Consider the following 11607-nt stretch of genomic DNA (forward strand, 5'->3'; position numbering starts at 1 on the left):
TATTCCCAGCTACAGTAGCAGGGACAATTTCCCTCCATTACTAGATCGCAAAGCCTACTGGTGTTTTGGTTAAACCTCCTTCAGTTTGTTTTAAACTTCTCTTAATCTCAGAAACTGAATAACCCATGCAGGCGATGAATGTGTCTGTATGTCGGAATGCATGCATTCATTCTTTTCTCAGTGTCTTTATGCGTAATTTTACAAGGGCTCTGGGGTTCCTTACACTTGGTTCTGTGAGGAAGGAAAAAAAAAAGGACGGTGCCATCTTTTTGATCTTTGCAGATTGTCTGTGGAACAATTGATATTCGCAGCGTCCTGGCTAAGAGGAATCTCATAATCCATTCTTATCACATTAAGGTCTAATGGCCTGCCTTAATAGGATATTGCAGAAGTAGAAAAACAAAGGAAGTAGAAATGGTTGGTGGAAAGAGAGAGTAAAATATACAGTGGAAATAAATTTAAACCTATGGTCATTTGATCAAAAGCAAGCTAGCAAAGCCTTTTAGTTATGGGAAAACTTTTATTCTCCTTAATTTCCTGTGGGAAGGGAGAAAACAATTTTGTTCATGATAGCACTCTTTCTTTTCAACTAGAAATGGGGTGGTTAGTCAGGTTTTGGGGTTTTTTTGTTTTGTTTTAGGAAATTCTTGACCAGTTGTGGTGACAAGGCTAATTCAAGAATCTTTTTGTTTCCTGAAACAAAGTGGGCTTGTTTGGAGTCTTGGGAACCTGAAAGTAAAATGAGAGGTTCATGTGCTACAATTCTCTTTTTATTTGTTTGTTCTAACTTTGAATTTGCTTTAACTTTAAATATGCTTTTAAAACAGGAGGGCCAGTGAATTACAGGGGCAGACAGATGAAGTTTTTATCAGTAAGTACAGGAAGAAGTAGGATGTAAATAAACATTAGTGACATACCAATCTGCTGCTTCCTTTTCCTCTAACTTCTGTATTTAAGCTAGAACAGTTTCTTAGGAAACAACCCCAGTGTGTCCACTTTGTATTTCAGCATTTACAGTCTGAAATATGTCAGAAAAATTCACCAGGTTAATCGCATTCTGAGTTCTTTCTATAATAGTTTTTCTTTAAGACTAATGAAAGGATTATAATTGGGTAAGAAGTATGATTTATGAAATTAGTTCTTACCCTTGCTGATTTAACGTGGGCTTGTAACTTAGAACAATTGTATTGTCATTGTCAATTTTTATATTCTGTTTTCACTGTAACTTATATAACTGCAAAATAAACAAAGCGGCTTTAGTTCTAGAGCTCCATTTCACATTAGCAATGAAAAGGGAGGTAGTACTATGCTGCTTTCAGAACTTTAAGTTTTTCCACCTAAAATCTTAGAAGGTAGCAAGAAACAGCTGTGCTTAGAACAGTTGCATTTGTTTAGGTTAAATAATTTTTTTTTCCCCCAGGAGCGAGAATGCACCCAGTAGATAGCTGGAGGTAATGGATGGAGCTGGGAGAGGTTATTGTTATCCTAGAGCATCATCCAGGTTACAGAACTGGAGAAAAAGGGTTTGGGAGGAAAAAGGATTATTTGCTAAAATTAAAGGTCTTCCTTATTTTGTGTAGCTGTACAGCCCTAAAGATCATACTGCCATAGGCTTGAATTAAAATCTGCGCTTATTAAAACTAAACTGAAATATGCTATTTTAAAAAGGAGACTGTCCTGAAATTCCATATTGGGAATTAAAAATTATTTCTCTTTAAGAACCACAGTTTTCTAGTTTGGGTCTAGATCTCGCTGTGTCAAAACCCCATGTTCTGCTGACCCTCAAGGTCCATTTGGTGCCTTGCAAGCCCTTGAAAGGGCTGAAAGAAATGCATGTTTTCACTATGAGAAATCAGACATTTTGGCTTTTTAGCTGCATAGTACTTTGTTCTTCAGTTTAAGCTACCTGCTTACAGACTTTTTTATATCGGGGTTGTGAATAGAGCACGCACCGGTCTTGAGGGGAGACCACCTATGGCAGGGAGTTGCGGGCTCTGCCTGCCAGACACAAACTGGCATTTACATCTCTTTTTCTTCCTTTCCTCTTCCTTTCCTCTTCCTTTCCTCTTCCTTTCCTCTTCCTTTCCTCTTCCTTTCCTCTTCCTTTCCTCTTCCTTTCCTCTTCCTTTCCTCTTCCTTTCCTCTTCCTTTCCTCTTCCTTTCCTCTTCCTTTCCTCTTCCTTTCCTCTTCCTTTCCTCTTCCTTTCCTCTTCCTTTCCTCTTCCTTTCCTCTTCCTTTCCTCTTCCTTTCCTCTTCCTTTCCTCTTCCTTTCCTCACTACTGTGTCATCACTGCAGCTTATCATGAAACCCCAACCCTAATCCGGCACCCTTAAAAGGAGGTGAAAATTAGCAAAGAAAATACTGTCTTAACTCCAAAGAATATTCTGGACAGTAGGCTTTAAAAGCAGGTTTTAAAAGCTTTAAATAGTTTAAATTTAACCGTGGAATAAAGAAAACCCCAAAACATTACAATACGGTAGAGACCTGTTGTTCTGAGCACATCTTAATAGTTTGATTTCTAAGCATCAGCAAAAATAAAATAAAAGTTAACTTCTATGGTTATTAGTTTAATAAAATCAAACACCAGTACATGTAATGATGGATTTAAGAGAGAAAATATGAAATTTGTTTGCAGCCTGTCAGTCAGAATGTGTCTTATACTGTGTGTAGGTTTATAGTTTTTCATTTTTGTTTTTAAGACTCGTAGCATTTAAATATTTTAGACATGTGAGGACAGAAACCTGTTTTCAGCTCCTGGAATTGATTTTTGCTAGCTGGAAAAAGGTCTGCCTCTCTTCTGTGAGACAGTGTTAGACAGTAATGCCACAGAGGGGTTTTTTGTGTTTTATAACTGCTAATCTCTGACAAAACAGCAGCTCTTCTGTGAGTATCAGTAACTTGAAAGAAAAGACATGTTCAGAGCATTGAATGTGGTACTTCTCTGTGTAAAGCTCCTGTTACACCACGCTGCCTACAGCCTCACAAAGAGGATTACACAGGCTCTGTTGTGTCTCCTAACCTTTTTGGAAATCATTTTGTGAGTGTGCAAGACAGAGGTCTGGTAGAGGTGTTTTTTAGCTTGAGCTTCTTTTACTGTTTTTTCTAACTCTCTAGCTGGAACCACTTTGTGCTCTCTTTCTTTTCCATTATTTCAGTTGCTTAGTGCAGCCACGTCTGCAGTGCTTGGGTTTCAGTGCTTTATCCACGTGTTCTCATGGCAGAAGCAAAAAAATCACCTTCATTCTGCGAAAGGAATTCTGCAGGTTATGCCCCAAACTGCAATGAAGTAACTTCCCACATAATTAGCTAGTGCAAAGTTGAGGGAAAGGCTAGCCCCAGAGGAACAAGCAGTAGCAGCTACCTACGTTTGTTACAGCAGTCATCTCATTCCTCCTTCCCATCCTGCTTGCTGCTTCCTCCCTGCGCATTGCATAGCACTCTGTGCAGAGGCACGGCTGTAGTAAGCATGCATGACTTGCCCTTGCTAAGCATTTGCCTCTGTGCTCTCCTGTTGAACTATTGCACTAGTAACCTAGTGGATGAGAAGTTCTTGTGGCTGCCAAGGTTGGTGAGACCACAGTGAAAACAGCCTGGAGATCCGCAAGAGCATCCCTTCCAGACAGCTTCCAAGAAAGGAAAAAAAAAAAAAATCCAGGCAGAAAAAAAAAAAAAAAACAAAACCAAAACCTCTGCTGCTGTTTTGTGGCTCTCCTGTCCTGGGCAGGTGGCAGTTGTCCCTTAAGAGTAAGGAGGGTCCTTTTATGTCTATCTGTTCACATTAGTACAAATGACTCATTCTCTTGCACATGGTTGTTTTTAAAATGTCGAAGGTAGCAATTCTAGGGCAAGCAGTCATGCTGTGACTCAGTCTAGGTAAGCGCTGGGAGACGTTAAAGAAAGTGGGAGTTTGTAGCTAACTTCAAGTAAAGCACTGTGAGGCTTTGATAGCTTTGGGGTGTGTTACTGGTCTGTGTCCTTCAGCACTTCCTATAGCAACTACAGCCCTGGGGAGGTGCATGGGGAAAGGCTCAGGAACCACGCTGCAGGGAGGAGGCTTTTGTGGAGCTGGGAGAACTGTAAGACCCTGCCAACTTGTGTTGCTGATGAAGGAGGATTATTTGACATTAATTTGCCCACTGGAAAATAAAGAAAGAGCTGGAAGTTCCTTCTGCCCATTCTCTGAGGAACTGAGCCTTAACTTTTACATTTTGGCAACTGTGCCAAGAGCACCAACTGAGATGAGTGCTGCAGTGAGATAAAACCCTCTCCTGTCTGGCTGCCTTCACCAAATCCCAGGATAGGTATGCAAAACTGGTAAAAGCTCCTGGGATGAGAGCATGGGAGGCCAGGGGCCGGATCCCTTCCTGTGGCGAAGGAGACGCATTCATCGTGAGCTCCATGCCGGGCTCTGTAACGGCGACCGCTGGCCTTTCCTGCAGACTGAGATCATGGGAGCTGCTTGTGCTGGTGCGGGGAAGGAGAGGGGCTAACGCATGCCTTTGACCATATAGGCAGTAGCTGATATTTGAGTTCTGCATATAGAAATGTCTGTTATCTTCTTCAGAGAAACATAGGCTAGAAATAATAAAACGATCATGTTCTATATCCATTGCATGTGACACTGCCCTTTAGGGTTTGTAAGGTGCAGGTCTGTACAAATTGGTATGCTACAAGTTAAAAATAATAAATCTGATGCATCTTTATACTGCCTGCTTTGATCTCCTTGTGCTCTGCTAGGCCGTTCTCCCAACCAAAGGGAGCCAGACTCTGTGATAAAGTACATCCTGTCTCCTTCCCCACTCCATGTGTGCATACAAGCTGCGTATTTGACTTTAGAAATGGCAAATTTGGGTCACAAGTTCAGTAGCTAAAATGATGATTTTACCACATCCTGCTTGCACAGGAAGCTTATTTTTGAAAAAGCTGATAAGTTGAGTCCTCTAGATTTTGTCAAAACAAAAAGCAAAGCAAGCAATTTAAAGCTGCAAAGAGGTTTGGGTTCTCACACAATCAGTTTGCCACTTTATCTCACAGTGCGTATGTTTAATTTAAAGTGAAAGCCTTGCAGCCTGCTCCTGTGCTACCTGGACTAACCAGCTTCCTATAATCACCAGGCTGTGATGATAATCTGAAAACAGTATTTTCCCCATTATGGTAAGAAAGAGTTGTGGGGGTTTTTTTCTTGGTTATCTGGGTTCAATCTTTCTGAGGAAGGATTATTTCTTCATTAATTGGGGATAAAAAATTCATACAGTATCATTTGGTCCAATGAATAGGTGATAACTGTTTCTCACTAAAACATCCAAACACATTAAAAAAATTGTGCCAAATATTCATGGAGTAACTGCAAGACTTTTGCTGTGCAGTGGTACTTAAGGGAAAGAAGCCAATCAGTCTGGTAAGCAGTGTGGATGCTCAATAGTAAGGAGTGGGAGACATCGACTATTATTGTGTTAGATGAAAAGAAATGAGAGACCTTGCTCATAATGTAACAAGAAACCTAAAATGTGCTGTGCAAGTCATGAGCAAGGTGTAAAGCATTTAACAAATGCTATTTTGTTTAAATGCAAGGTACTACAAAATGTTAGTGCTGGATTTCACGTGTTCAGACTCACGCAGTCACTTTTACAGAATGAGATTTTGTGCAGTGTAATCAATTGTTGCTATTCATGTTATTAATACATATCAGCTACAGCACTTTACCTTTCAGATATTTCAGTTGCACAGAGCAGGCCTTGGTGCTTGTACTGGGAAGTGGCAAAGATAGGTAAATATCATCTGGTCTGCAGTGAGGAGACTTCTGTTTTGATGCTAAAGTAATGCATCATATCAGTACATATCCTTTGAGAAAACAGTGTAGAGTGGAATGATGGACAATGTGTGACACGCAACAAATCATAATGAAAACTGGAACCTTCTGAGGATCTGTATGTCATGGTGTGATTGTTATTAAATGGTAAAATAACCTGCTCACCAGTCAACAATACTAATTTTGTTTTTATTCTCTTGTAGGAATGTTTACCCTTGCAGAAGTTGCATCGCTCAATGACATCCAGCCAACTTACCGTATCTTGAAACCATGGTGGGATGTATTCATGGATTATCTAGCTGTTGTGATGTTAATGGTTGCCATTTTTGCTGGAACAATGCAGCTGACCAAAGACCAGGTGGTCTGCTTGCCAGTTTTGCAGCCTACTGTAAATTCAAAAGCACAACCCGGCACATCAGGGAAGGCTGACTTTACCACTGTTGAAACAACCACTAGTCAAGGAGAAGAAGCATCAATGAGAACAGTTTCCTTTGGAAGTGCCCCTACTGGAACACCTGATGTACCCCTGAGCAGAGCTACCTCTTCTCAGTATCAACCCACTGAATCAGGCCAGGAGCTGAAGAAAGAGCAGAAAGATTCTTCAGGCCGTAAAACAAATTTGGATTTTCAGCAATACGTATTTATTAACCAGATGTGCTATCATTTGGCTCTTCCTTGGTATTCAAAGTATTTTCCCTATCTTGTTCTCATCCATACTATCATTTTAATAGTCAGTAGCAATTTTTGGTTCAAGTATCCCAAGACTTGCTCAAAAATTGAGCATTTTGTGTCTATATTAGGGAAGTGCTTTGAGTCCCCTTGGACTACAAAAGCATTGTCTGAAACGGCATGTGAGGACTCTGAGGAGAACAAACAGAGGTTAACTGGTGCCCAGTCCCTGCCCAAGTATGTTTCCACTAGCAGTGACGAAGGAAGCCCAAGTGCCAGCACTCCCATGATAACGAAGTCTGGCTTCAAATTTTCAGCTGACAAGCCGATGATCGAGGTTCCCAGCGTCACTATTTTAGATAAGAAAGACGGAGAACAAGCCAAAGCGCTGTTTGAGAAAGTCCGTAAGTTCCGGGCTCATGTGGAGGACAGTGATCTGATTTACAAGCTCTATGTTGGCCAGACTGTCATCAAGACTGTTAAGTTCATATTTATTCTCTGCTATACTGCAAACTTTGTCAACACCATTAGTTTTGAACACATCTGCAACCCGAAAGTGGAACACCTGATTGGCTACACACAGTTTGAATGTACACACAACATGGCTTACATGTTGAAGAAGCTGCTTATCAGCTATATTTCCCTCATTTGTGTCTATGGTTTTATCTGCCTCTACACACTTTTCTGGCTGTTCCGAATACCTTTAAAAGAATATTCTTTTGAAAAGGTCAGAGAAGAGAGTAGCTTCAGTGATATCCCTGATGTCAAAAATGATTTTGCATTTCTCTTGCATATGGTAGATCAGTATGACCAGCTGTATTCTAAGCGATTTGGTGTCTTTTTGTCTGAGGTAAGTGAGAACAAACTACGGGAAATTAGTTTAAACCATGAATGGACTTTTGAAAAGCTGCGGCAACACGTTTCCCGCAATGCCCAGGACAAGCAAGAGTTGCATCTCTTCATGCTGTCAGGGGTCCCCAATGCAGTGTTTGATCTGACAGATCTGGATGTGTTGAAACTGGAGCTGATTCCTGAAGCGAAAATCCCAGCGAAAATTTCCCAGATGACGAATCTTCAGGAGCTTCATCTGTGCCACTGCCCTGCAAAGGTTGAGCAGACTGCCTTCAGCTTCCTCCGGGACCACTTGAGATGCCTTCATGTGAAATTCACAGATGTCGCAGAAATTCCTGCGTGGGTGTATTTGCTCAAAAACCTCCGTGAATTGTACTTGATAGGCAACTTGAACTCTGAAAACAATAAAATGATAGGGCTTGAATCTCTCAGAGAGTTGAGACACCTTAAAATTCTCCATGTGAAGAGCAATTTGACCAAAATTCCCCCCAATATCACAGATGTGGCACCACATCTGACAAAACTAGTCATTCATAATGACGGCACTAAGCTTGTGGTACTCAATAGCCTTAAGAAAATGACTAACGTTGCGGAGTTGGAACTGCAGAACTGTGAACTGGAGAGAATTCCCCATGCCATCTTCAGCCTCTCTAACTTGCAAGAACTCGATTTAAAGTCAAATAGCATACGCACAATTGAAGAAATCATCAGTTTCCAGCACTTAAAAAGATTGACTTGTTTAAAGCTGTGGCACAATAAAATAGTCAACATTCCTTCCTCCATTACCCACATAAAGAATTTGGAGTCTCTTTATCTCTCCAATAACAAACTCGAATCCTTACCAGCCGCGGTGTTTAGTTTACAGAAACTTAGGTGTTTAGATGTAAGCTACAACTCAATTGCATTGATTCCAGTGGAAATAGGTTTGCTCCAAAATCTGCAGCATTTTCACATCACAGGAAACAAAGTCGACGTTTTGCCAAAACAGTTGTTTAAATGTGTTAAATTGAGGACTTTGAGTCTGGGACAAAACTGTATTACCTCAATCCCAGATAAAGTTAGTCAACTGTTACAGCTGACTCATCTGGAACTGAAGGGAAACTGCTTGGACCGTCTGCCAGCCACGCTGGGGCAGTGTCAGCTTCTCAGGAAAAGCGGGCTCGTGGTGGAAGATCACCTCTTTGACGCTTTGCCCTCGGAAGTTAAAGAGGTGTTGAATCAAGACACAAGCATTCCCTTTGCTAACGGGATTTAGGCTGAGGTGAAATGTTCCAGTAGCTGACTTCCAAACGGCAAATGCTAAAAAGTATGGCAATTGTGAGACCATGCGTTTTAGAAAGCAGAATTCCTTGGAAAGCAGGACTACTAGCAGGATTAGAAGAGGTGTAACTGAGTGTTCAATGTTTGCAGTGTTTTAAAAGAATATTCCAAAATTTTTCAGAGGATAAAGAACCTTAACAATCTCAATTCTTTTTTCCTTAAATTGTTTGTAACTTGGATGCTGCCGCTTTTGAATGTTTACAAATTTGCTTGCCTGCTTAAAGTAAATGATTAAATTGATGACCTTTTCTTACTATGCAAGTTATTCCTTAAGGTCTGGATTTACTTTAGTGCATTATGGGGGGAAAAACAAGGATAAATATTGTATACGGTATGGTTCTAATAGCACTTGAAACACATGTTGATGTGCGTTGTTAGTGTTTAGCCATCCTCAGCAATCGAAACTAGTTTGGCTTTGAACTGCACCAGAACCACCATTTTCCTGCATTAAGGTATGTGGTTTGCATCAGGCCAAGTGTATTTGCCTTCATTCTTCATCCTCAAGGCCTCACGTTGTTGGGTGAGATTTCTTCTGTGGTCCAGTGTGCTATTCCTTCACACCGGCGAAGACTGGTCACATTCCCGCAGCTGGTCTCTCCCTCAGCTTCCATAATGCTTCTCTGTCCCACGCAGCAGTGGGTGGTAAAAGGGAGAATACTGCCACTTGGCTTTCAAGTTGGGGATAGTTTTGATATTTGAACTGTTTTGCAGGGTGACTTTGAAAGCCATTAAACACCAAGTGACTTTACTGCTCATGTTTTGCTCCTCTTCTGAGTTTTCATGTGGGAAACTCAAGGCATTTTATGAGTTGGTGATTGTTTTGTTTCACAGCCCTTGCTTAGGAACTGGGGTGTCTGCTCCATTTACTAGACTAATGACAGAGACATAAGAGTTATGATTTACCCAAACATGGTTTAGCTTTATCACTTATTGTGGTGTGTCTTCCACACCTGGACTTTAACCATAGGACCACCCTTCTCCCCCACCCCAGCCCAAGTAATGTAATGTTTCCGAACACTTACGCACTGTTAGAAAACCCTAACTGTGTGCCAGGTAAGTCATCAAATAAAGAAAAAAGCAGACAGCAGTGAGCGTGGGATTTTTTGTTTGTTTGGTTGGTTTTTTGGTGGTGTTTTTTTTAACTGAGTTTGTATTGCCAGAACCATTAAAGAAATATAATCCATTAAATCTGCAAAATCATCAGTTGTAAATCTTGGCCATTTACATTCCATGTGTGCAGAAAAGAAGTACTATGCTGGGAGATGATTACATGATTACTCATGGCTTAAACACAATTCCCTATTGTAGTGCGGTCAGGACTGAACTAGTCTGTAGTTCGAGGGACTGTTCTCACACAGAAATCCTCATGCACAGCGATTTCTACTGTCACTTCACCAGAGCTGCCCTGACTTATACCACTATTAACGAGGGGATAGTTTAGGTCTAGGGACATTGAGCAGTCAGGAACATTTCAAATACTGCTCGTACGAATCTTGCACATTTTATTGTTAATCATTTACTGTTAGTCATGCTAGGACGACTGTTCTCAGCTGTAGGTAGCAGTCTCTGAATACATACCTGCACCGTATGTTTATGTATATCAGAAGACCAGTTTATGAATAGTGGTTTTCCCACTTCTTTTGGGGATACAGTCTGTTCACCACTTGCCAGCAGGCAGTAAACTTGGGATGTTGACAGTTCTGCAACACCGAGTCACAGGTTTGGCAGAATACTTGCAGTTACTGATCTCTCCTCCACTGGGAAATTTAGTGCTAATCCTCAGAATTTTTTTTAAGTAGAAGTTAAGGCTGCAGTGGATTTTTTTTTTTAAGAAACTCTTTCATGTGTTTATTTTTTGCACATAGATCACTTTAAAATTGCTGGACTATTGACTCTTTAGAAAAACTGTGGAATATACTATTGGTGTATGCTTTGTATTTGCTGTTGAGTGTCATTTCAGCTTCCAAGAAATTGTGTGTAGGAGGGAGGAAGAGTTGGAGGATGACAAAGGAATTAAAATATTTAGAAAAATAGTTCTATTTTTCATCTTTTTTTCTTGTTTTCATAGCGGAGTCGCACAGAATGCGGCCATGGATTGATCCAGATTTTAAAAGCTTTTTTTGGTGTTTCCGCTTCTCCTACTGTCCCTACCAATGTTCAGAAAATAAACCCATGTCCACTTCATATGAGTATGGTATACATAATTTAGACCACTGTTTTGACTAGTTATTAGCCAATTGTACTTCTTTAGACAACTTCCTCCAAAATAAGTATATGTTAAACTTGATTTCAGGCTTGTGATGCTTGCTCAGCATAAACTCCATTCTTGTTTTTAGGAGAGCTTTCTCAGAGTGGGGAGGAACTGCCCGTCATCCCCATGTTGCCTCCCCCCAGTCCTTCCTCCTCTTTGTGACTGTTTATAATGTTCCTATTTCCTGTGTGTCAACTGACACAGTCTTGCTTTAACGTCTTGGAAGTTCATCTCTTTTCCATGTAAGGCATGTGAAATATATTTTGCATTTCTATTTGATTTAATAAATAAGATGTTTATATCTTCCTCTAATCTATTTTTTTTAATGGGGGAAAAGTGTGTTTGTGTAGCAAAATCTCCGATTTCAAGTATCTTATGCTGAACTTGTTCTGTGGTGCCTATAATCTAAGAAGGAAGAGGTATGAGTTGCTGCTCCTAGTAAATCCTGTAGGTATGGTTTCTAACTGGAATGCAGTACTTTAGGATAGTTTTTTTCTTTTATTTCACATACATAATCTAAATGACCTACCGCTGTTTTTATTGGCTAATGGAGCTTTGCAGAATATATGTATGGCCCCGGAAGAAAAATTACTGTGTTCGTTCAAATGAGAGGAAGTAGGAAATTGCCCATCCTGTTTGCTCCTGCCACTGTAATGCATTTCTGTGAAGATCCTTTAGTTTTCCAATCGATTGTCCTTTTGCAA

General features: G+C 40.5%; 1 protein-coding gene across 4 annotated transcripts in view; it reads left to right on the forward strand.

The window, feature by feature from the left end:
* LRRC8D (leucine rich repeat containing 8 VRAC subunit D) overlaps positions 1-10480 on the forward strand; it is a 54096-nt gene extending 43616 nt beyond the window's left edge. For 3 of the 4 annotated variants that reach the window (XM_072867307.1, XM_072867306.1, XM_072867305.1), the window contains one exon: positions 6015-10480. In XM_072867307.1, coding sequence (XP_072723408.1) covers positions 6017-8587 — 2571 coding nt within the window. In that variant the 5' untranslated portion in view covers positions 6015-6016 and the 3' untranslated portion in view covers positions 8588-10480. Of the gene's footprint in view, positions 1-5137; positions 5157-6014 lie in introns of those variants that run through there. The other variant, XM_072867308.1, reaches the window with a different exon arrangement.
* Positions 10481-11607: the final 1127 nt, after the last annotated feature.

Source organism: Ciconia boyciana, chromosome 7 (genome assembly GCF_034638445.1).
Source record: "Ciconia boyciana chromosome 7, ASM3463844v1, whole genome shotgun sequence".
NCBI classification, from domain to species: domain Eukaryota; kingdom Metazoa; phylum Chordata; class Aves; order Ciconiiformes; family Ciconiidae; genus Ciconia; species Ciconia boyciana.